Source organism: Aulostomus chinensis, chromosome 23 (genome assembly GCF_037954235.1).
Source record: "Aulostomus chinensis isolate RoL2024-O1b breed Wild chromosome 23, RoL_Achi_v1.0, whole genome shotgun sequence".
Taxonomy (NCBI): domain Eukaryota; kingdom Metazoa; phylum Chordata; class Actinopteri; order Syngnathiformes; family Aulostomidae; genus Aulostomus; species Aulostomus chinensis.
The window spans coordinates 7,905,860-7,931,394 of NC_141342.1; the positions used below are offsets into that span (position 1 = coordinate 7,905,860).

The 25,535-nt window shown below is 40.3% G+C and overlaps 2 protein-coding genes across 9 annotated transcripts; one reads left to right on the forward strand and one right to left on the reverse strand.

Moving 5' to 3' along the window:
- The first annotated feature begins 919 nt into the window (after positions 1 to 919).
- On the forward strand, positions 920 to 21,427 carry tmem184ba (transmembrane protein 184ba). Of its 7 annotated transcripts, none has more exons than XM_086194614.1 (10): positions 920 to 1,246; positions 2,943 to 3,016; positions 3,468 to 3,701; positions 4,304 to 4,469; positions 9,197 to 9,287; positions 9,386 to 9,553; positions 13,803 to 13,972; positions 14,075 to 14,269; positions 14,505 to 14,531; positions 15,382 to 21,427. In XM_086194614.1, exons 3-10 carry the CDS (start codon positions 3,468 to 3,470, stop codon positions 15,609 to 15,611), a joined length of 1,281 nt encoding a protein of 426 aa, XP_086050740.1. In that variant the 5' UTR covers positions 920 to 1,246; positions 2,943 to 3,016; the 3' UTR covers positions 15,612 to 21,427. The 7 variants fall into 7 exon arrangements, with proteins under 7 accessions (XP_086050740.1, XP_086050738.1, XP_086050744.1 ...); XM_086194616.1 differs by having other exon boundaries at positions 935 to 1,084; XM_086194612.1 differs by lacking the exon at positions 2,943 to 3,016.
- On the reverse strand, positions 19,913 to 25,157 carry maff (MAF bZIP transcription factor F). 2 transcript variants are annotated; one of them, XM_086194621.1, is made up of 3 exons: positions 25,060 to 25,157; positions 22,715 to 22,798; positions 19,914 to 22,570 (listed from the first exon to the last, which is right to left on the reverse strand). In XM_086194621.1, exons 2-3 carry the CDS (start codon positions 22,745 to 22,747, stop codon positions 22,127 to 22,129), a joined length of 477 nt encoding a protein of 158 aa, XP_086050747.1. In that variant the 5' UTR covers positions 22,748 to 22,798; positions 25,060 to 25,157; the 3' UTR covers positions 19,914 to 22,126. The 2 variants fall into 2 exon arrangements, with proteins under 2 accessions (XP_086050748.1, XP_086050747.1); XM_086194622.1 differs by lacking the exon at positions 25,060 to 25,157 and having other exon boundaries at positions 19,913 to 22,570; positions 22,715 to 22,796.
- Between the last annotated feature and the right edge of the window lie 378 nt (positions 25,158 to 25,535).

Genomic DNA, 25,535 nt, shown 5'->3' on the forward strand with positions numbered 1-25,535 from the left:
AACATTCCCTAAATGATCTGAAGTGTTTGTTCAATATTAGTCGGTAAAAAATTGAAATTATTTTTGATCACGGTTGCCTTGGAAACAAAGTATGTATGTTGTTTTAAATATTTTCATTGGGATACTATTCTGATGAGAAGAAGTTCCACTTCTGCAGCATCCAACAGTCATTAAGAAAACACAAATATGACAGAGATAATACAAATAAAGTATGTCCTTTATGGTAACTGTGTAGAAAAATATAAATGAAAGCATATTTGTGTCAACTTTATGACATAGTTATGACACATACTTGGGAGCTTACACATATGGGAGCTCTACTCATGCCTTGCCTCCTCTCTGTTCTTGCGATGCTTTCAATAGTATGTGAACTATTCTGATGATGTCCAATTTGTACTAGACATCCAACATTAAACTAGTCTGCAAGGTTTCGAAGATATGTATATATAACAGTTATGGATCAGTGGTCTCTGCTGCTTCCATTCTTCACGTCACTTTCAAATTGTGAGTCTCCAAATTTTCCTCTTTAATTTTTTTTCATTCCACAAGTTCTCAGAAATAAAACCCTAATGGAAATAGTAGCGCTGATGGAGAAGGCCAATATAAAAAGGAGCAAAGAGCCGCATTGTAGTTGCGGTAACCCATTTTACACTCTGTAATATCCCTTGGTGAGAATTTGTAAACCATATAGTTTGAGCGTCTGCACAAAACAAGTAACTCGTCAATATTTGCGAGATGGCGGAGTTCAACTTTCCCAGACATCACCAGCAATTTCACTGCTGCGAGCCGTCGAGGTGTAGACACTCTCAAGCCCTCTTCCAACACACGAAGCCCGCTTACTTCCGGGTTATTCGTTGTTGTCTTTTTTTAGTCTGTTTGTGATTGGCTCAGCTCTTTCGTCCTCGCGGGGTGGGCCGAGCTTGTCTGGTTTACTGTTAATCCGAAATCAGCTCAGTTGAGAGGAAGACGGCCCCGGAATGGAAGTCTTGTCTTTAGAAACACGGATTTTCTATGGAATAAATGGTCAATTATGAACTTTGCGAAGATAATATAGAAGTTGTTTAACATGAGAAGCGAAGCGTAGGTGAGTTTTTGAAGGGTGGACGGGGGGTTAACGGTGCAGTCGGATGAGCGCTCAACATGGATGTTTGAGGAGCAACTGTACGGCTCTGAGCTGGAATTAAGGCCTTTTCTGGGTTATTTCTGGTCGTGAGTTTGTCCCGCGGAGCTACGGAAGATTTTATAGGTAACTCCAGTTATGAAAACATGTTATCTGTTGATTTCCTTTGCGTAAAAAGTTTTGTCCGAGCGATAGCGTTGTCTATTTCTCAATTTCAGGTTTAAAACTCAAAATCTTTCAGTTGTGTTACAAAGTATTAGTGAGGTTTTTTTTTGTGGTCAGTTAATTGGCGTTATTTTCATATTTTAAAATGTTTTAAAAGGTTTATCTGTAACTGACAGTATCTTGTGTGTGTTTATCTGCTGTACAGTTCTCAGTGTTGTGGTTGGTAGTTGTTGGCTGTATGATAATCTGGTAGTCAACCATATCATTACTGAAAGTAATTTATAAACACAACCCGTCTGCCCCTTTGTCCCCTCCCATCAGACCTTCTGTCCTTGTATGTGTGTGTGAGAGAGAAAGGAGCAGAGAGAGAATGTGTGTACTTCAGGTTTTTTTGTTTTTTTTTTCCTATCAGACACCTTCTCTGCTCTAAACACTTACCTTAAGGGGACTCCTGGTCCTCAGTGGGACCAGAAACCGGTTCTAATAGGACAAATCATAATTTCTGATGTCCCTATTAAAGTTATGTTAGGTTAGGTTAGGGTTAAGGTGTGAACGGAGATAAGGGTAAGGGTTCGGGCTGCTACTGAGAGAGATCGCTGTCTTTAGAGGGGAGCATTTGGGATTCTTACGCTTGCTCATTTTTCCTGCATCCAACACATCAACAATCAAGGACCAAATTTGTAATTGCTTGCTGCCTTACTGTATGTACATATAATAACTACCAGTCAAAAGTTTGGACACACTTTCTCCTTTAATGTTTTTTCTTTATATTCATGACTATTTCATCGTTGATTCTCACTGAAGGCATCAAAACTATGAATGATCACACAATTAGTAAAGAAAATATTGTGAAATAACTTGTATTATTTTAGATTCTTCAAAATAGCCAGCCTTCGCTTTGATTACTGCTTTGCATTCTCTTGGCATTCTGTGGATGAGCTTCATGAGGTCGTCACCTGAAATGGTTTTCCAACAGTCTTGAAGGAATCCTCAGAGATGCTGAGCACTTGTTGGCACTTTTGCCTTCCCTCTATGGTCCATCTCATCCCAAACCATCTGGATTGGGTTTAGGTCAAGTGACTGTGGAGGAAAAGTCATCTGGCGCGGCATTACATCACTCTCCTTCTTGGTCAAATAGCCCTTACACAGCCTGGAGGTGTGTTTGGGGTCACTGTCCTGCTTAAAAATAAATGATGGTCCAACTAAACACAAACCGGATGGGATGGCATGTCGCTGCAGGACGCTGTGGGCTCCTCCCCTGTTCCAAATCACTCACAGGCGGTCAGTCTCACTCACAGAAGTGTCGCGGAGCAGCCTCTGCTGCAGTCAGAGACCCACACCGCTCCACATCCAGGCTGCAATCAGACATGTGCAAAGCCGCTATCGCAGATGGCCAATTATGCAAATTAGGTGATGATGTCATTCAGCGACTTCTAGCATGTTGGCATCACTGCACACGTGGTAGAGTACACCTTGGGAATTAAAGTGGTTTGAATAAATGAAATTGGCATCAGCTAAAATCAGTGTCAGCAGGTCAAACTCCATGAAAAAACAGAAATCGGAATTAAAAAAGCAATCCCTAGTTGAAATATTTGAATCAGAGATTTCCTGCTTTTAATTACTTCGATTTTTTTTTTTTTGCTTCTCAAACCCCAAGGAAAGAAAAGGTTCAGGCATGTAAGCAGTCCAAGATCTGGTAGATGTTGTCTTATTGGTCACACTCCAACACAGGTACCATTGTGCGAGCACTCACACTCTTTCCTCGGTCTTACTGACTTATTGTGCTCTTGTGATTGTCTCTCTGTCCTGCAAATCCTTAACATTACATATTCTGTTGATAACAGTGATTAGGATCTATAATCCAGATTAAGGACTTGATGTTTGTACTTAATTGAATGGTGTCACACAGCACAGTCACAGAAAAGAGTTACACACACACTCATTGACCAATACTGATCAATGCATTCCCTCGCTGAAACATAGAAATATTCAATGAGGGCGTGTAAAGCCTAATTGCCTAAGAATTACAAGAAGCCCATCATTTATTTCTGCATTGTGGCCAACAAAACAATAGATGAGTGTTTTTGTGTGTGGTGCGGATTTTGTGTGTGTCAGATATGTCATGTTTTTGTTGTCCAGTTCCTGCTGCAGATAGTTGAAAAGTTGCCACTGTTGGTTTCAGATGCTGACACTGTGGAGACAAGACGTGGCACTCTCAGAAAAGTTGGGAGAGGACTTCCCTATGGCTGCAGGACTAGGCCCCCCACCAACAGTGGCCCCACCAGGCCCCAACATCTCCTGGCTCCCTGAGGCCCCGCTGCTGAGCCTGGACCAGCCGATCTTCCTCATGAGTCCTGCTGCCCAGGCTGTGTCTGGTTTCTTTGTCTGGACTGCACTCATCCTCACCTGTCACCAGGTAATGGCTTCCAAACAGGGCTTAACCAGACATAATCAGATGGATATTTATATACCAAAACCATCACTAGTCATCATGCAGTGTCCTCAGAATTATGTTTCCAACATATCAGCATTGATAATGGGGTGTTGTGTGTATTTAATCCATAATGATTGTGTAATTTAACTGGAGAAACAGTTGTGAAGGTTTCACTTGCAGCCCCATGTTTGTAAAGTAAGTTCACATAAAGATGGAAACTGGATTAGACAGGTAGGTTTACATATGTTCATTGCAAAGATGATGTGTTCCTTCAAACACACTTGTCTTCACAGGTCCGGAGAAGAGCTGAAGTTGCTTGGCAACTTAATTCAGCTGCTCTTTTTGACATGGAGTGCCAACAAACACACATGGTGAAACTTGGTCTATGTAGTTGACAAGGCACACATTCCTGTGAGATGATGTCATGTAATGTATTGATTGTTAAAGACACACACACTCCAAACCTAAAGGAGATGAAGTCCATGAGAAAGGACATGGTTTCATGCTCCTTTAACTACATAAAACACTGTCCCAACAGCTGTAAAAAATGTTCACATATGTGCAAATGTGTGTTTTTGCCCCAGATCTACATGCACCTGCGTTTCTACAGCACACCGAGAGAGCAGCGCCACATTGTACGGATCCTCTTCATCGTTCCCATTTATGCTTTCGACTCTTGGCTCAGCCTCCTCTTCTTCACTAATGACCAGTACTATGTGTACTTTGACACTGTGAGGGACTGTTATGAGGGTAAGAACCTGCTTCGTCTCTCCTTGTCCATCTCTTCCATGTAAAAGAAAATAATGGCCATTGGGAATGCTTGATTTTTTTTTTTTTTTTTATGAATTGTTATGGTTTTTGTATGGTTACATCACAAAGGGATTTCACATTGTATTCGGGGTGGAATTGGTCACAAAATCCTCAGCTCTATCAGTATCATGATTTTTAGGGTCATAGATTTTTGTTCAGTGTGTTTTTGTTGTTGTAAAATACATTTCTAAGATTTTAACATTGCTAACAATTTACTATAATTACATAATGTGTTAAAATTTCTGTAACATTTCCATCAACATTTTTTTTTTTTGAACATTAACATTTTTATCCTTACACCTAGTTATGTTTCTAACAATATTTTTGGCATGGATCTGCATCTGCTGTCAGTTGGTTGTTCACCCTTGGTCCAAATTAGAAAATTTAGAAAAAAACTATTGCATGGGATGTCCTGACTCTTGCTCCAGGTATTCAAGGTAGAAGATAGTAAGTGGAGTAGTAGAAGACTAATATTGAAATGACAGTCCACCACAATCCCCATGTAGTAAATAATCTGGGGAAGTTCCACTTGAATGTTTTCTTTTAGACCAGGCATGCCATTGTAGTTTGTGTTACCTACGTACTCGTGTTACACAGTGTTCATTTTGATTGGCAGAATATTACATATTTTAACAATATTTTGTTGGATGAAACTGAACGTTTCTGCCTCTCTTGCTTTGGTACAGTTAATAGTGTAGGAACTTCCTGTCTTTATTTTTTATTGTATTTTTAAAATTTACACTTTTTTTAAAGGGTGTGTGTGTGCTGGGGGCGGCACGGTGGTGCAGTGGTCAGCACTGTGGCCTCACAGCAAGAAGGTTCCAGGTTCAAGTCCCGGCTCGGGCGCGGGATCTTTCTGTGTGGAGTCTCCATGTTCTCCCTGTTCCTGTGTGGGTTCTCTCTGGTACTCAGGCTTCCTCCCACAGTCCAAAGACATGCAAATGGGGACGAGGCTGATTGATACTCTAAATTGACTGTAGGTGTGGCTGTGAGTGTGAATGGTTGTCTGTCTCTATGTGTTGGTCCTGTGATGGACTGGTGACCTGTCCAGGGTGAACCCCGTCTCTTGCCCATAGCCATTGGGATAGGCTCCAGCCCCCAGCGACCCTTAGCAGGAATAAGTGGAAGACAATGGATGGATGGATGGTGTGTGCTGGTTCAAGGTTTCCTATTCATTTTAATAGGAGCTACAGCCACATTTTATGAAAACTTGCATCAAAAGCTGCATTTCCTTAATTTTGTCAGGTCAGAATAATTGAAGGAGATGGTGAGCTGGCAGCTTTGCTTGGAAAGTGGATGACACAGACACAACGTATGGCGCCTGATTTTATGTGTATGTGACCATTCTTCAATTCTTAAATGGGCAGAAGTTGGTTGGAGGATGCTGAAAGCCTTCTTTACTCCTCCAGACTCAGTAGTGACACTCAGCCTGGACTTCACTTCCTGTATTGAGTAATAGATGATGTCACATTCATTTGAATGTTGTTCAAAGTGCCCTATTTATGGTTCTTGTTTTGGCAGAAGGTGGTGTCTTTTGATGGAAATATGATACACTTATGACATACGGTCAGACAAATAGATTCCTGCCTTCTCTTCTTCCTGTTTTAATATTCTATCCTTCCTCCACTCTTCTTTCTGTTTGCTTTGTCTGTCCCAAAACACTATGCCACTGAGCCCTGCCCAGATCTTCTCCTGAGCAAGGATGACTGGCATGCTGCTTGGCAACTGTGCTCACAAATCTTCTTTACCAAATGGACTTGTTGCTTGCTGCAGATAATGAGTTTCACTCAAGCTATTTTACTGAAAACTTCTCATTCTATTTCGGCCTACTGTATCACCATGGCAACAGAGACTGCCAACAGGGGTCCTTGGGGATATATGAAAGAGCACAACAGCTGAGGCATAAATGCTGATCTCACCACTGCCTGTTGACACACCCTAGTACACATTTAAGATACACCCCATTTTCAGATTTACACGATAAACAAGCAATAGTCTCACCTTTCCTGACCTCACACACAGAGTCTCTCCTCCTCTGTGAACGTGTACATCACACAAGCAGAAGAATTCCTTGGGGGATAACAGGATTAGCCCAGATCTGTTTTTTATGAGCTTCTTGGTCATCACCACCCTCTCACTTTGGCAGCAATGAGGGGAGATAATCCACTGGTCACAAGACACGGTCGGGTGACTATCAGCCATGGGTGTGTGTGGACATGTGCTGCACCCTGACATTGAAGATGTTTATGAAGCCTTTAATGTTAAGGATTGATTTGTGGGGCAGAGTAGAATAAGATTCAACTTAGGTTTGGTTAAATCATTTAAGGGACTTTCTAGAGATGTGTGTCTTTTTGTAGGTCTTAAGGCTTTTTTAATGGTAAATGTTAAACTAAGCTTCATGCTTCTGATCTTTTTGGTGTGAGGGAATTCAATATTCAGTCTTGTTTTGTCTCTTGTTAGCAACTGCAAATTTAAGACTCATGAACAGCTTTCCAGTTCATAAGTGAGACATTTATTGACATATTTTTTGCTGAAGATCAAAGTATTAAGATCCCTTTCACTTGTGTAACTACTGACCTTATTTTAGGCATTAAACTTAAAACAAATTAAAAAATCCCATTGACTTAGGCAATGGAACTGGAAGTTCAGCAGTGTTAATTTACTTCTAGGATTTGGGGCTCATTACTTTGCTGCTATTTTTTGGGCCTTTGAGTGTGTTGCGGGCTGCACAGTGGTGCAGTGGTCAGCACTGTCGCCTCACAGCAAGAAGGTTCCGGGTTTGAGTCCCGGCTCGGGCGCGGGATCTTTCTGTGTGAGTCTCCATGTTCTCCCTGTTCCTGCTGGGTTCTCTCTGGTACTCCAGCTTCCTCCCACAGTCCAAAGACATCAAGAGGGGACGAGGCTGATTGATACTTTAAACTGAATGTAGGTGTGACTGTGAGTGTGAATGGTTGTTTGTCTCTGTATGTTGGTCCTGTGATGGACTGGCGACCTGTTCAGGGTGAACCCTGCCTCTCACCTGTAGATGCTGGGATAGGCTCCAGCCCCCCCGTGACCCTTACTAGTAAGGAATAAGCAGAAGATGACGATGGATGGACAATGGAGTGTGTTGCATCAGAAAGAGATACCGTATCCCAGTGGGCCTTTAGTGTCCCTCATAGTTTCTGCTTGCAAACTTAAGCAAATCAATGCTAGCTCTGCAAAAATCTTAATACTTTTTGTATTGAACTACAATCTTAATGCTGTAATTGATAAATGTGTTCAAAATTGACATTCAAAATTTCCTGTGTAGCTTCATTTGTTTTGTACATTAAAATTACTTGGGAATCATGAAAAATTTTATTTGTACAAATTCATGAAGCTAATGCTGAAGCTAATGCCTTTTACTATAAATGAGCATATGTGGATCTGTGGAGCTGACTTGTGACATGGGCCTCTATTGTATGTGACATACAGTATTATCTAAATCAGGTATTTATATGGAGTGACTAGATATTGACAGCCATTGTGAAGAAACACAAACTACACGCTTCATCTGTGCAGATTTCTTTTGTCACTTGACAACACTGTAATCTGTCTTAAGGTTTGTTTCCAAAAATTTAAAGATTTTTGAGATTACAGTGAGTTTCTAAAGTGTATGAAACTTTAGCACATGAGCAAATTGCCATTGCTAAAAACAGATACTTGTATCAGAAAGCATTTTTCACTTTATGTTTGTTGGCTTATCTCGATCAAATAAACCATAAATGCTATAAATAATAAATGAGACATAATAAGGCAACATGATTAAGTTCTATGTTTCCCTGGAGATGTAATACCAGCACTTGCTTTCTCTTTGACAGACTTTAACTTGAGCTCTGCTACTGCTGGGTGTCTGTTGCTGATTCATTTTGAAGGACGTGAAAAACCGTTAACTGTTTTCTTACAGTTCTTTTTTTTTTTTTTTTTTTTACCAATGTATGTCATCGTTATCTTGTTTATTATGGAGTTTATTCAGGTGAAAAAGAGCTTTTTCTTGGAATCATAAATCATGTGTTATTTTGCCTTTGGGAACAGATACATTGAAGCGGCACAATGGTGTAGTGTTAGCACTGTCGCCTCACAGCAAGAAGGTTCCGTCTCGGGCACGGGGTCTTTCTGTGTGAAGTTTGCATGTTCTTCCTGTGCCTGCGTGGTTTCTCTGCAGGTACTATGGCTTCCTCCTACAGTCACAAGACATGCAAGAGGGGACTGGGCTAATTGGATACTCTAAACTGACCTTATGAAAGTATATTTTTGTCTGTCTATATGTGTTGTCCCTGCGATGGGCTGGCGATCCACTCCCCCATGACCATTAACAGAATAAACGGTGGGAAATGGATAGATGGTCTTGCGTTTTTGTGTCTTACTGTGTAACCTGATTACATTACTGGTTGCTTCCTTTCAGAGTTTTGTTTGGTTTAACTGTACTTTCTATGCATTTTTATTCTGCCTAATAATAATAATAATTGCATTCAAGCAGATACATTTTAAATGGAAGTGCGTTAGTGAAAACAGTCATGGTAAAAATAAGTAAAATTTGTGATAAGAAAAAAAAAATCACCCTTTTATCTCAAAAATCAGACACCACAAAAACTCAAATAATGTCTGCTTAAATTTCATAACCTGAAGTGTCTGTTTGTCCTCAGCGTTCGTGATTTACAACTTCCTGAGTCTGTGCTATGAATACCTGGGAGGAGAGAGCGCCATCATGGCTGAGATCCGAGGGAAGCCCATCGAGTAAGGTTTAGAGGATATGATCCCAAACAAGCATGAAAAAAGATTCCCTGACCATATTAGAAATGCTGTTTTTACTGCGTGTTAACTTTGTCCCTCAGGTCCAGCTGCTTGTATGGCACATGCTGTCTAGGGGGAAAGGCTTATTCCATTGGCTTCCTGCGCTTCTGCAAGCAGGCCACTCTGCAGTTCTGTGTGGTGAAACCGCTCATGGCTGTCATGACTGTTATCCTGCAGGCCTACGGCAAATACAAAGATGGAGACTTCAAGTAAGTGCTGAAGGGACTCTGCCAACAGCGCCTGAGTGGATGTTTGGATTAATGCAGTCATCACAATTTGGCAACAAAGATGTTGCCAAACAATATTACAGATTACTCATTATTTTTTATTTAAATTATATGACTGTCACAGTTGCAGCAATTTCGAGCTCTAATTCAAGATGTACATTTTAGCAGTAAATCAACAAGACCAACATTCTTCTCTTTGAATCATCGTTCTTCTCTTTGAATCATCATGCTTCTCTTTGAATCATCATTCTTCTCTTTGAATCATCATTCTTCTCTTTGAATCATCGTTCTTCTCTTTGAATCATCATGCTTCTCTTTGAATCATCATTCTTCTCTTTGAATCATCATTCTTCTCTTTGAATCATCGTTCTTCTCTTTGAATCATCGTGCTTCTCTTTGAATCATCATTCTTCTCTTTGAATCATCATTCTTCTCTTTGAATCATCGTTCTTCTCTTTGAATCATCATTCTTCTCTTTGAATCATCATTCTTCTCTTTGAATCATCATTCTTCTCTTTGAATCATCGTGCTTCTCTTTGAATCATCATTCTTCTCTTTGAATCATCGTGCTTCTCTTTGAATCATCATTCTTCTCTTTGAATCATCATTCTTCTCTTTGAATCATCATTCTTCTCTTTGAATCATCGTTCTTCTCTTTGAATCATCATTCTTCTCTTTGAATCATCATTCTTCTCTTTGAATCATCATGCTTCTCTTTGAATCATCATTCTTCTCTTTGAATCATCGTGCTTCTCTTTGAATCATCGTTCTTCTCTTTGAATCATCGTTCTTCTCTTTGAATCATCATTCTTCTCTTTGAATCATCATGCTTCTCTTTGAATCATCGTTCTTCTCTTTGAATCATCATGCTTCTCTTTGAATCATCATTCTTCTCTTTGAATCATCATTCTTCTCTTTGAATCATCATGCTTCTCTTTGAATCATCGTGCTTCTCTTTGAATCATCATTCTTCTCTTTGAATCATCATTCTTCTCTTTGAATCATCATGCTTCTCTTTGAATCATCATTCTTCTCTTTGAATCATCATTCTTCTCTTTGAATCATCATTCTTCTCTTTGAATCATCGTGCTTCTCTTTGAATCATCATTCTTCTCTTTGAATCATCATTCTTCTCTTTGAATCATCATTCTTCTCTTTGAATCATCGTGCTTCTCTTTGAATCATCATTCTTCTCTTTGAATCATCATTCTTCTCTTTGAATCATCATTCTTCTCTTTGAATCATCGTTCTTCTCTTTGAATCATCATTCTTCTCTTTGAATCATCATTCTTCTCTTTGAATCATCGTTCTTCTCTTTGAATCATCGTTCTTCTCTTTGAATCATCATTCTTCTCTTTGAATCATCATTCTTCTCTTTGAATCATCATGCTTCTCTTTGAATCATCGTTCTTCTCTTTGAATCATCGTTCTTCTCTTTGAATCATCGTGCTTCTCTTTGAATCATCGTGCTTCTCTTTGAATCATCATTCTTCTCTTTGAATCATCGTGCTTCTCTTTGAATCATCATTCTTCTCTTTGAATCATCGTGCTTCTCTTTGAATCATCGTTCTTCTCTTTGAATCATCGTTCTTCTCTTTGAATCATCATTCTTCTCTTTGAATCATCGTGCTTCTCTTTGAATCATCGTGCTTCTCTTTGAATCATCATTCTTCTCTTTGAATCATCATTCTTCTCTTTGAATCATCGTTCTTCTCTTTGAATCATCATTCTTCTCTTTGAATCATCGTTCTTCTCTTTGAATCATCGTGCTTCTCTTTGAATCATCGTGCTTCTCTTTGAATCATCGTGCTTCTCTTTGAATCATCATTCTTCTCTTTGAATCATCATTCTTCTCTTTGAATCATCATTCTTCTCTTTGAATCATCGTGCTTCTCTTTGAATCATCATTCTTCTCTTTGAATCATCGTGCTTCTCTTTGAATCATCATTCTTCTCTTTGAATCATCATTCTTCTCTTTGAATCATCGTGCTTCTCTTTGAATCATCGTGCTTCTCTTTGAATCATCATGCTTCTCTTTGAATCATCGTTCTTCTCTTTGAATCATCGTGCTTCTCTTTGAATCATCATTCTTCTCTTTGAATCATCATGCTTCTCTTTGAATCATCATTCTTCTCTTTGAATCATCATTCTTCTCTTTGAATCATCGTTCTTCTCTTTGAATCATCATGCTTCTCTTTGAATCATCGTTCTTCTCTTTGAATCATCGTGCTTCTCTTTGAATCATCGTGCTTCTCTTTGAATCATCGTTCTTCTCTTTGAATCATCGTTCTTCTCTTTGAATCATCATTCTTCTCTTTGAATCATCATGCTTCTCTTTGAATCATCGTTCTTCTCTTTGAATCATCGTGCTTCTCTTTGAATCATCGTTCTTCTCTTTGAATCATCGTTCTTCTCTTTGAATCATCATTCTTCTCTTTGAATCATCATGCTTCTCTTTGAATCATCATTCTTCTCTTTGAATCATCATTCTTCTCTTTGAATCATCGTTCTTCTCTTTGAATCATCATTCTTCTCTTTGAATCATCGTGCTTCTCTTTGAATCATCGTTCTTCTCTTTGAATCATCGTGCTTCTCTTTGAATCATCGTGCTTCTCTTTGAATCATCGTTCTTCTCTTTGAATCATCGTTCTTCTCTTTGAATCATCATTCTTCTCTTTGAATCATCATGCTTCTCTTTGAATCATCGTTCTTCTCTTTGAATCATCGTGCTTCTCTTTGAATCATCGTTCTTCTCTTTGAATCATCATGCTTCTCTTTGAATCATCGTTCTTCTCTTTGAATCATCATGCTTCTCTTTGAATCATCGTTCTTCTCTTTGAATCATCGTGCTTCTCTTTGAATCATCATTCTTCTCTTTGAATCATCATGCTTCTCTTTGAATCATCGTTCTTCTCTTTGAATCATCGTTCTTCTCTTTGAATCATCATTCTTCTCTTTGAATCATCATGCTTCTCTTTGAATCATCGTGCTTCTCTTTGAATCCATCCATCCATTTTCTTCAGCTTATTCCTGTTAAGGGTTGCGGGGGGGCTGGAGCCTTTCCCAGCGGCTTTTCGACCCTGGACAGGTTGCCAGTCCTTTGCAGGGCCAACACATACAGACAGACAGCCATTCACTCTCATAGCCCCACCTACGATCCATCCATCCATCCATCCATCCATCCATCCATCCATCCATCCATTGTCTTCCGCTCTTCCTACATTAAGGGTCGTGGGGCTGGAGCCTATCCCAGCGTCAGCGGGCGAGAGGTGTTCACCCTGGACAGGTCGCCAGTCCATCGCAGGGCCAACATACCAAGACAAACAACCATTCACACCTATGGTCAATATAGAGAATACAATTAATGCATGCATGTCTTGTCAGAGGAAGCTGGATTACCCAGAGAGAACCCACGCAGGCACAGGGAGAACATGCAAACTCCACCCAGAAAGATCCCGGGCCCGAGCTCGAACCCAGAACCTTCTTGCTGTGAGGTGCCAGTGCTGACCACTGCACCACCGTGGCGCCCTTCTTTGAATATATTTACATTTAGTTTAGAAAGGTCAAATTGTAAATGTTAGTGGGATTGCGCTTCTCAAAGTCAAACTACCATATATTTATTATAATCAATGTTGTTATTATTATTATTATTATTATTATTATTATTATTATTATTATTATTATTTGGCAGGGTAAAATGCATAGATAGTGCAGTTACACTAAACAAAACTCAAGAGAGGAAGCAACCAGGAATGTAATCAAGTTTCACAGTAAGATCTAAAATTGTAAGACCATCCATCCATTTCCCACCTCTTATCCTGTTAATTGTTGTGGGGGGTGGAGCCTATCCCAGCAGCCTTCGGTCAATAGGCAGGGTTCACCCTGGACGGGTCACCAGTCCATCACAGGACCAGCACATAGAGACAGACAACCATTCATTTTCACAGTCACACCTACGGTCAATTTAGAGCTGCAAGGCTTTATTATTTATAGTAAATTCTTAAAATGTATTCTAAAGTTGTCTAGTTGCCAGATTTTCTTTAGAAAGTCTTAGCTTTAGTGTCATTCTGACCTTGGGATAGGGATAAAACAAAATACAGCACTCGGGTATCGAAGTAATAAAATATATAAAGAAAATGCCATAAACAGATACAATGAGTGTCAAGTTCCCAGTAATTAAGTTACAACTGTGCATGTCCACCCCCTTTTTTGTCTTTGTCTCTCACCACAGTGTTGTGAGCGGCTACCTCTATGTGACCATCATCTACAACATCTCGGTCAGCTTGTCTCTGTATGCACTGTTCCTCTTTTATTTTGCAACCCGGAACCTGCTCAGCCCCTACAGCCCCATGCTCAAGTTCTTCATGGTCAAGTCAGTCATCTTCCTCTCCTTCTGGCAGGGTATGTGGACGGGTACTGACGGTGCCACATGTGCTGTGAATACAAATATTTGATTTTATGTAAGATGAATTTTATTTTCTGTCCGCCCTTATTTGTGGTCAGGCATGCTGCTAGCCATCCTGGAGAAGTGCGGAGCCATCCCCCAGATCAATTCGGTGGAGGTGTCTGTTGGTGAGGGAACAGTCGCTGCTGGTTACCAGAACTTTATCATTTGCATTGAGATGTTTTTTGCGGCGCTGGCCCTGCGTCCTGCTTTCACATACAAAGTTTACATGGACAAAAGTCTTGATTCAGTAGGTGAGTTGGGTAAGAGGATAGAAAGAAATGCTTTGGTGCGTTAGTCACCTTACAAAATGCTGCTTTTCTTTTCTCTGATTGTGGTCTTTTACTTTCTCTGCTTTTATCCTTCACCGCACCTTTGCTGCACTCTGACGTCACAACTTTATGATGACACCAACTGGGTTGTATTCTCCTGTCCTGTCTCTACACACCAATCTTCATGTTGTCTTTCCCTCTCTGCTGCATCTTAAAGGGGCTGTTCCTACATACAGAGAGTTTGGTATGTTTAATACTTTGTGTAATTGCTTTTTTCCAGACATGTGGTGTTAAGGCATGCAGGGTCACTGCTGGTCCTTCAAAACTTAAAAATCTCATCATCATAATTTTGTAGGGCTCCAAATAGTAAATAATGTTTTGATAAGTCCCAAAAGTTGATTGGATTTTGAATTGATATCAGCCTTCCTTGAATTTTTTTTGTGATTCTTTTGTTGATCATGCTGTAACAAAACCTACATAAGCACAAACCACTTAAGCGTTGTCAGAATGTACAGAAGTACATCAATGGAGTATGTCACCATGTGCCTGCAAGTGACTTCCAGACAGCATGTGGTTCAGGAACAAAGTCACACTTGACACCTGCTGAAACCCTCGATGTAAAAACTCACTGTGGTTGTGTTTTTATCCAAACATATGAGTTGAATTTGGGTTAGTTGTTGACCTTCAAATTTGATGCTTCTCTTTTTGTTTGAATGACATGTTCTGCTTCCTCTTAAATGATTCACTCATGATACTTTTCGCTGTCATACTTTCAAGCTTTTCTTTCCATCAAGCATCCCGGTCATCACTCTAAATCCCCTTTCCTTTAAATCACATTCACTGTTTCTTTACACTCCTGCTTTCCCTTATTTCTCTTTCACACCCCTCCTCCATTTGTTTCTGTGTGTAACACCCTCTCAATCACTGATGCTCCATTCCTCCCGTGTTTTTGCTCTTTCCCTCTTTCCTGTTCCTCCATTTATTCTCTTCCCCATTATCTCTATAAATCCACCCCTTTTGTTTCCCCAGTTTTATGTCCTCTGGCTGTAAATCATTCCTCATCTGAACTCCTTTGTCTTGTCTGCCCCCTGCAGGCCACTGTGCTCCAATGAAGAGCATCTCCAGCAGCCTGAAGGAGACCATGAACCCAGGCGATATGGTCCAGGATGCCATCCACAACTTCTCCCCGGCCTATCAGCAGTACACCCAGCAGTCCATGCTGGAGCAGGGAGTGCCACCACCTGTTTCTCGCACCCTCAGTGTCATCACTGCCCGTGGGGACACAGAGAAAACCCTCCTGCTGAGCTCTGATGATGAATTCTAGAGAAAAGGCTAGCAGGTTCTCATCTTACTGCTGCTGAATCAGACTGATGTTTTGACGTTGGATGGAGACGCACTTCCTCCTCCTGTTCAGCTGGTGCTCTGAAGTGTATGAATGATTAGAGAGCTGTGTGTTTGTTTTGTCCCGTTTGTGAAGCTGATCATGAATGGTCCAGCAGTAAAACAACTGTCTTAGTGAGATCTGGTGTTAAAACGGAGTAAGGGGATTGTGTCAGTGTATAGAAAGTTAGTGAGTCACACATGCTGAATCATACTTGACTTTTTTTGACGAGGTTTGTGTCCTTGCTTGACTTTCCTTCACAGCTCAGTCATTTCTCTCAGTGGTCATTGGCTTTAGTTCTGTACTTGTCATCAAAACCTTTTAAACCTTTAAAGTTCCTTTTGAGCAGAATTAAAATGTATTAAAGTTGGATTCAAAACATAACCTGCAACCTTGAAAAGAATGTTTGAACATTATTTTGACAAATGTTTTGAAAAAAAAGCAGTTGACTGCAAATATATTATTTCATGATAGTGTTGCAAAACCCCCAAATTGTGGCAAAAGTTCTTGATGTTCATTGTCAGTGTCATGTGGGGCTTGATTTTAAAGGACAGCATTGAGGGGATTTCAAGGGAAACTGTAAAAGACATGAGCTGATGTCAGTCATTTGTATGAATCATTGTGTTATTGATATTAGGTGAACAGATGAAAGTGAGCCAGAGCAGATTATGGATTACACCATACATCTGCTCCAGTTGGTAGCGAGAGTGAAGGGTAGCGGTTTAGGATTACACTGATGCTATTTGAAAGGGCAGGGTCACAAGACCTCTGTGAGTCACAATGTAGGTTAACTGGATTGAGTGACAGTACAGAAACATGGGTTGAAGTCAACTTTCAAATCCTGTTTCCAATAGAGGAGTTTTATCTTGATAATTGAACCGTTCTGTCATGTTTTAAATACGCAGGACAGGAAAGGCGCATTTGTCTCATTGCTACTTTTTTCCTTGAGACGTTTTTGATACTGTGCATTTAATTTGCCATTTTTCTTCTTCGTCTTTTCCAAAAATGTATACAATCCACTACAGTTGTCAGTAATGGAGTGGCAAGCCCAAACAGCATGGTCATGTATCATAGGCACTTTTCACAGCAGCTGTTTTCAAATGTCATGGCGGGGTTAATGCTGGTGTAATTGATCCCATGTTTATGGTCCTGTGCTGTTTTTTTGTGTCAGTCAATCCAGTGAACGAGCATATACAATAGATTCTATTCATAGCAGACATTGCACAATAGACCCTTTTCACGGCAGGTATTTTGACATCTCAAAAAAGGAAATTGCAGGTGGAATTAATCACATATATGGTGGTTGGAATGAGGCCATTGTGTTTACACCTGGGCTTTTCCTTGCTGCGAAAAGGGTCGATGCCATAGCCCCAGCTCACCATGCTGAAGCAGGGCTATAGTTGATGTCATAAATTACATATTCATCCTGCAATCACATCTCCAGATGGCAGCTGTGAACGGGCCTATTAGTGGGCTAATACATCATTAGATAATGGGAGGGCCTGTTGTGCTTTCTGTTTTTCCTTTGGCAGTAGAGGCTACTAAGAAAGTCATCCTACTGGCTTCTCCTGACAATATAGATCCAGGTTTGGTTGGCTTGGAAATATTTTTACTTCTCATTCATATTAAAACAGCAAGGATTTTTACATGTTATGCTTACTATTGTTAGCTCACAGGTTTGTCCAAACTCAAAACCAGGCTCAAGTAAGTGGAGTGAAGAGAGAAATGAAACGTAAATTGTGATCACTACAACTTCAACACGAAGTAGAGTATTTATTCAAATTTAATTTTAATGTTGTAATAAAAATATATATTCATCTCATGACCTGGCAGCCCAGATTGACTTGTATTCATCTCTGAAATTTTACAAAACCATTTTTTAATTTCCCCGGTGCACCCACTATAGTAATTTTTTTGTTAGCAAAGCAGGTTACAGCCAATTTTTTTTTGTATTTATGAAAATAAGAATTTTTTTTTTTAGTTTAACTACTAATGGTAAATGGACTCAATTTTATACAGCGCTTTTCTACCTTAGCGGTACTCACAGTGTCATCTCATTCACCGTTCACTCACACACTGATGGTGGAGGCTGCCATGCAAGGCGCCAACCTACTCATCAGGAGCAATTATGGGTTCAGTATCTTGCTCAAGGACACTTTGACATAGTCACCGGGGTCGAGGATCGAACCAGCAACCCTTTGGTTGCGAGACGGCCACTCTACCCCTGAGCCATGGCGCCTAATCTGCATGTTATTTAGCTCTTAACCTGTGCTGTGGTTTATTCAGAACTTTACAAAAGTGTCAATTATAATCTTTACACCCTATTTTAATCTGAAAAATGTACAGTATGTTAGTCGATCGTCTCTTAAGTTAAAAAGACCTTGTAGGCTAATGTATAGACTTCATATATCTCTTTGACCTTAATACTATTTTGTGTTTTACAATTAGTGTTTTTTCTTTGAATTACACTGCTGTCATAGTTGGATTATTTGTATATACATAAATAGAGGTCGTGAGTCATCTGAATGACTCACAGTGGGTCTGCAGATGAGTCAACTGCAACTACTCTCACTGATTCTGCCATGGGGGGGGGTATTTGCAGATGATGTGAATCCATCCACCCATTTTCTACCGCTTATCCTGTTAAGTGTCTCGGAGGGCTGGAGCCTGTCCCAGCAGCCTTCAGGCGAGAGGCAGGGTTCATCCTGGACAGGTCGCCAGTCCATCGCAGGGCCAACACATAGAGACAGACAACCATTCACACTCACAGTCACACCTACAGTCAATTTAGAGTATCAATCAGCCTCGTCCTCTCTTGATGTCTTTGGACTGTGGGAGGAAGCTGGAGTACCAGAGAGAACCCACACAGGAACAGGGAGAAAATTAAAAAACAAAAACGAAACAGGAGTGAAGCCACAACTGTGTACAGGAGATCTGGTCTATTTTTAGGCAATTTGTTTAGTTTTCTGGATAAATGTGTTTTGCTGAATTGGCACATGGATATCAACTGGATTTTATTTATCAAGACTGGGCTTCATCCCACCATAACTGACCCTTTTAATCCTTCACGAAAGCCCCAGTCTGTTCTTATCTATGTAACTACTGGTTTCATGTTGAATTAGGAGTGAGTTAATATGGGGCTTTTTCAAAGATGTCCTGGATAAATGTGGCCCATCTGTTAGCGTGCATGTTGCCATTTTTGGTACTAAAAAATTTGCAACATTTTTCAAGGATTTTCTTGTCTTTGGACTGTTCCAAAGATTATAAAAAAAACAAAACAGATTTAGATTAGAAAGACAACAATTGTAATAATAATAATAATAAAAAAAAGTAAAAATCCTGACACCATACTGTGATTATAATAGGGGGAATCATAATTGGTAAAGAAACCCAAACTGACACGACATTCAAACTCTTTTGTCTAATATCGGAGGAAATGCTGATATCGTAAATACATTTCAAGTGCTGTCTACATGAGGAACAGTAGTTATAGAGCTATGTTGAAATAGTCATATGTGGCGTAAGCAATGAATTTCAATTTACAACTTTTTGGTGTCTAGTTTGTGGCCTATTATAAACCTTCTCATTATACTATTGTTTCATGTCAAATGGATAGTTATCCGCAGACAAAGTTTATTTAGTCAGGCATTTCTTTTTTTTAATTCATATCATACAAGTGTAAGAATATAAAGACTAAAAGATTTTCAGTCAACCGTACATTTAAAACTTCAACTAACTTCAAGAGTTTTCTCCCTTATGCGCCTTAGGTTTTCAATTCCGATTAATTTTATTTTGCACAAAGCCAGAGGTACTAATACATACGCAGATGAGAATCACTCAACCTGTGATGTCCTTTGAGGTCCTCTTTATATCTTAAATGATGGAAAATGCATGCATAAAAATTTAAGTCTTTTCTAGCTTGCAGGGGGAAATTCCCCCAAAACAAATATTCAAAGTTCTGTCTTAAATGTGTAATCTGAAATTAAAGAACATTCAGATCCTGTTCAGAGAAGGTTGAACGTTTACTTGGATAGGACATTATAACTCAAACATTCTGAAGTAGTTGTGTTGGTACTACAGGGGAGTTATTTGCTTAAAATTTTTATAAGAAAGATAAAATACACTTCAGTATGAAATGATTTATCTGTACTTACAGTAAGTTTATCACCTGATGTGCAGTTATGACTTCAGCAACACATCCTAAGATCACACTTTCCTGTGTTTTTCCACTCTAGCCAATGAACACAAACACCATTGTATGTACAATATGTACAACATTTATTATAATTAATATATAAAATAGACAATGTACTTAAATTTTCACAATAGAAAAAATACAATAAATACAAAGACCATTTTTGTTTTGCAAGTATTACAAAACATCCAGCACATTAAGATGATGAGAATAAATGCTTTACCACACTGATATCCATATAGCTAAATAGAAGCCTCATATATTGACTAATTATTGGAATCAACACACTCTAGTTGTGTCAAAATGCCTGCTTATGACTGATATTGCTAGCATTATTCAGTGGCTGAAACTCCATGAAGCCCATTTGAGTGGAGTTAGTGCATCTGGACTAAAACAGGCATGTGACTGATGGAGGTTTTTCAAGTGAATACAGCACCACCTCTTTCACATTCTGTCCCCCTCTGCCTTTCCTACTTTCTGTCTCCATCATTTCATCTCCTCAACCTTCCCGTCTCCTCCTTATCCCCAGTCTTCTCTACATTTTTTCCCCCTCTCGACTTTTCTCTTTCCTTTAATATTCCAATTTTGAAATGACCTTAATTTCCCCATACAATTAACATACAAAAATCAATCATAGAAAAATAATATCCCTCCAAGAATCCACTAGGACGAGGCAATACTAACATGGCAAACACACACACACACACACACACACAAATCATCATACAGCAATATTGCCATTAGCTTTGAGCAATTCTAAATAGCTAATAATTAACATTTGTAAAATAACCACAAAATACAAGAATTAGAATACCCCCAACTAAATAAGTACTTCTGAAAACACAGAACATGACAGCACTCATTAGCTTGTCTTTTCAAAATATCTACCTTTAAATACAAATAAAATATAGAATATACCTCTGATAAATGTCACCCAACATTTGCGTCTCTCAACAGCACATAAAAACATTACGAACAAATAAGAGGAATGTATGCGGAAGTTTTTTGAGTGTAATTCCTACCATATGCCACTCCGTAGTTTTCTAGCAAAAATGACCAACATGTGTCCAGAGTCTACCAAATAGGACAAAGGAAGCAACGGCACACTGTAGCAAAGTTACTGCACAATTGCAATAGTCAAATAAATTGCATGGGCTTATATTTAAAAGTGTAGGAGAATCCAAGGAAATTAAATTTACGTGTCAGACAAAAGGGAGCAATTTTGAACCTCTGGAGGACAAACACTGAAGGCACTGCACTTAGAAATTTCAGATGAGCAGAATACAACCCTTGTTAGGGATGTACTGCAGGTAGAAGAAGTAGTGACCCAAAGGCATCACGTACTGATGTACCCGACACCCCTTTCTGCTCCCAAAATCTAAACTGTCTAGAAAAAACTGAGTAGCTATATTTTACCCTTAAAAACTCCAAATTGATTATGGAGGAGAAATTCCTGCCCAAAAATTAAAAAAAAAAAGTAATATATTAGTTTTAGAAATATTTCATAAGCCCATTTGCATACTAATGGTTTTAGACTAAACTAGCAACTTCAGACTACGAAAAGTACCAACAACACAGACATTGACGGGCTCAAGGAAACTGCACATGCACCACCCCACCTTGGCTGGCCTTCCACTGATGGTAGGTGCCAGAAACAGAAGTGGAGAGGAACCCTGGCCATTTGGGAGTCGTCTGAAGGGGCCAGCGTCACAGCAGGGCAGATGTGCAGTAAGTCCTGTTGGTCCAGCTTCAGTCAGAGTCCACTCAGTCAATGTCTACACCCCCCATGTTGTGGGCTAGAGGAGGAGTGTGAGGCTTCTGTGGGTGTGGGTGTGGGTGCATGTGTGTGTGTGGTGGAGGGAGTGGTGACTGCATCAGTGCTTGGCACCTTGGTTATGTTAAATCTTCTGTATAAACATTTCTGAACATATTCTCAACTTCTTGAAAACTACTGTGTGTTGTAAAAACAGCACTAAGTAGAGGACAACTCTACTTTCAGTGTTTCAACCGTCACTGGTCTTCCTTTGGGAGGACCAAGCATAGTCATCGTCTAGCAGATATTACACAACTCTGTTAAGATTGAATATTGACATGTGAATGAGGTGCATTAAAAACGTTTTCCTACCAGTATTTCTTTTCCTGATTTCTGGCACGTGTGTGTGTGTGTGTGTGTGTGTGTGTGTGTGTGCGTGTATTTGCATTGCAGGCTGTGTAACCCCCCCCCCCCCCCCACCCACCCCCAGTCTTGTTCCAGCAGCTCCTTCTAGGATAGCTCCTGTTCTCTCTGTGGCTGAGCTTGTGGGGGGCTCTTCACGATGGTGATAACTGAGGCTGTGTTGAGGCGTGGTGCTGTGGCCAACAGATTGCCCCCTCCAGCCTCTAGACCCCTGGCAAACCTCTGTAGTGCAGCCAGGCGTGCACCAAGCCCCTCAAGCTCTTTCCTCATGCCAGCGTTCTCTGCCCCAAGCCTCTCAACCTCTCGCTGGAGCTCCATCTTCTGTTGTTCTAGAGCCTCACGCTGGGAGACCCGTTTCACCCGGCAGCTGGCAGCATAGCCCCGGTTCTTCAAGGTACGACGGCGCTGCTTCAGCTTCTGAACCTCCTCACGGGACATGCCACGCAGGTGGAGGTTCAACTCCCGCACAGATAGGGACATGAGTTCGCTGTCCGACAGGAACGGCACATTCTCGCCACATTCCTGCTTGACCTGATTTTTTTTTGGGGGGGGGGGTTAGCACATGGATAGAAGACTAAAGAAAGGCAGCAATAAAAATATAAAAAGGTGTACAGTAAAGTACTCTTCAAACACAACTGATTCTTCACTGAGCTCATTTAACAGGATGCGTATTACCTTCAGGGCCTTGCTGTTTCTCTCTGTCGTCATGACCGTCTTCAGCTTCCCCCCCAAGCACCAGTCAACACAGATACAGACACTCTGAAACAAGAGAAAGAGGATCTAAAAGAAGTACTTTATCTTGTGTCACTGGGGACACTGTGTCATTTTGGTTCATGTCCAGGCTGAAAATTCCCATCCACTCACAAGACAACCAGTCATACACAAAGAGGAAAAGGAGAACCCACGGGTCTTTCATTCTTTCTCAAAATGTGCTCTCTTGTTGCACTGTGTGGTTCAGTAGGAGAGGAAAACAGTGGTTTTCAAAGCGATGGATCACTCTCTCTGTTAGCTGGAAACACGAGGAGGAAGTGAGCATGCGTCTGTCCTTTGGTTGCTCAAAGCAGGTGTCCCAACCAATTCCCTTAACACTTCCTCTTGTCAACTCACCACAAACGGTTCAAAGCTTTCATTGTGTATTCATATTCTATAATTTTTCTAAGATTTTTTTGACTTATAAATACAAAAAATGACTCATGTATGTAGGTCAATATATGGTATTGAAAACTTGAGCTTCAAAAATGGATTCAAAATAAAAAGCTAAAGGCCTAATCCTTTTGTCTATTATTATTTTAGCTGCTACATGAAGGTTTAGGTGAGCACTTGCAAGTCTCCCACGTCTATAAAGTTGTTTACAAAACTACCTGATAGGCCCTTATGTGTTCTAAGTCTAAATGACTTAAACTTGCACCAATGTCTAGAATGAACAGTCAGGCTCTTACTTTTCAAAACACAATGTGCTTGTGGCAACCAAATTAGTGCACTTATCTTCCTTTTTAAGGGTTGCAGGGGAGCTGGGGCCTATCCCAGTTGCCTTCAGGTATGAGGCAGAGTTCACCCTGGATAGGTTGCCAGTCCATCACAGGGCCAACACATATAGACAGACAACCATTCACACTCACGGTCAATTTAGAGTATCCAATTAGCCTGACAACCTCTGGCATGTCTTTGGACTGTGGGAGGAAGCTGCAGTACCTGGAGAGAACCCACACAGGCACAGGGAGAACATGGAGACTCCACACAGAAAGATCCCGCACCTGCATTGGGGCTCAAACCCAGAACCTTCCTGCAGTGAAGCAAAAGTGCTGACCACTGCACCACCATGACACCCTCTTTGAGAACCACTTTAATGTTATTTAGGATATTGTTAAGTCAGTGAATGGTACTTCCCACACACATTTTGGATTGTGAATCCAAACACAGTTGTAATCACCAATGTTAAAAACTTATATCATAGATTAAATACTTTCACTTTCTGTTTTAATTCTCAAGAGACTTTCAGTATTATCTTGAATTTCCCTGCCACAAAAAAATGTGAGTCCTGAACATTGCACTATGCTAGGTTAGGCCTCCAACTCGTGTACATGTCAGTTGGGATGGACAAACTCCTTCTTAACATCTTCTATAAAACTCTATAGATTATCAACAATAAAATTCAATTTCCCGAAATGCGTGGGAAATAGAGGTTACTTATCTAAATTTGCCCAAACAGCCGATGACTTATGGTATAAACCGACTGCACCGCAGTTTCGTGAAGTCATGGTGATTCAGCAATAAGCCATTTGCTCGGTTCAACCTTGAATGTCAGCCGGTCGAAAGCCAGGAAATCCAGCTCTGACCGCGTCTTTCTGTATTCGTCCAAACAGTTCAGGCTATCCACTTTGTTCTTCACTACAAATCACACGTTAAAGGGCATAGCACGTTCGAGGAAACGCTACCAAAGCGGAATGCAACAAGTGAACGCATCACCGCTAAACACACGCTTCAACCAACATGAATCAACGCGTTAAACAGAAAAAAGCGCATACTGTATATTGTTTATCAATATGTTGCATATATCTGACACAACCCGGCTCTAGCAATAGTATTTAAAACCCGGCTAGAACAACAATCTAGCCTTCTTTCTAAGCAGAGAACCCTATCCAAGCTGGGGTAAGGCGCCGCTGCTGCTGCTATAGTAAACAGCCATCACGAGTGCCCTCGACATCCATTTTATCAAGTCCTGAAATATTGTCTAAATTGTTTAAAAGCATGTCGTTCAAGGAGTTGTAAGCAACCTATCTGTCTATCAAATTCATCTTTCGAACGGACACAAATTATCCACTATGTCTTTAACATGCTAGTAGTGTTAGCATCTTTAGCATCAACGGTTTCTACGAGCTAAAGGAGGTTAAAGCAAACAGCTGCCAGCTCACTTGTCCTTGGTTGCTTGGCAAGTCCCCGAAGGATAGCGGCTCACTTTTAATAACCAAACACAGCACAAACATTTCAGTGTTGAATATTCAGTAAATATGAAAATTTACCTGAGAGGTCGAAGTGACTCTGGCGACAAAATGTCAGTCCGCCTTTTCCCGGAATGACTTCGCTGCTCTGAGGTAGGATTCTTTCATTCATAAAAAACACAAGCGACAATGACGTCAGGCCTAAAGAATGAAGGCGGAGTTAACCCCGCCCCCGCGGCGTACTCCGGGAGGATGTAAACAAGGATTCCCTGGAAGAGTCTTTTAATGACAAGCCCTTCTTCGCTATTCACACCAACAACAACCTCCCTTGAAAACTTATACTGACAAGGAGTGAGATTTTGGAATCACGAAAAACGCACCGGTGTTTTATCTGCCTTTGCATTAAAGAAAACAGCGAAAAGCTCCTATAATACAAATGAATGCTGAAAAGTGCATTTATGGTTGCATACAGCTTGAACATTTTGAACACTTGAGTGGCCATAGAGAGTTTGAATTTTTCAAGATCCAAATTGTTTCTCCAATTTAGTTAATTTCAG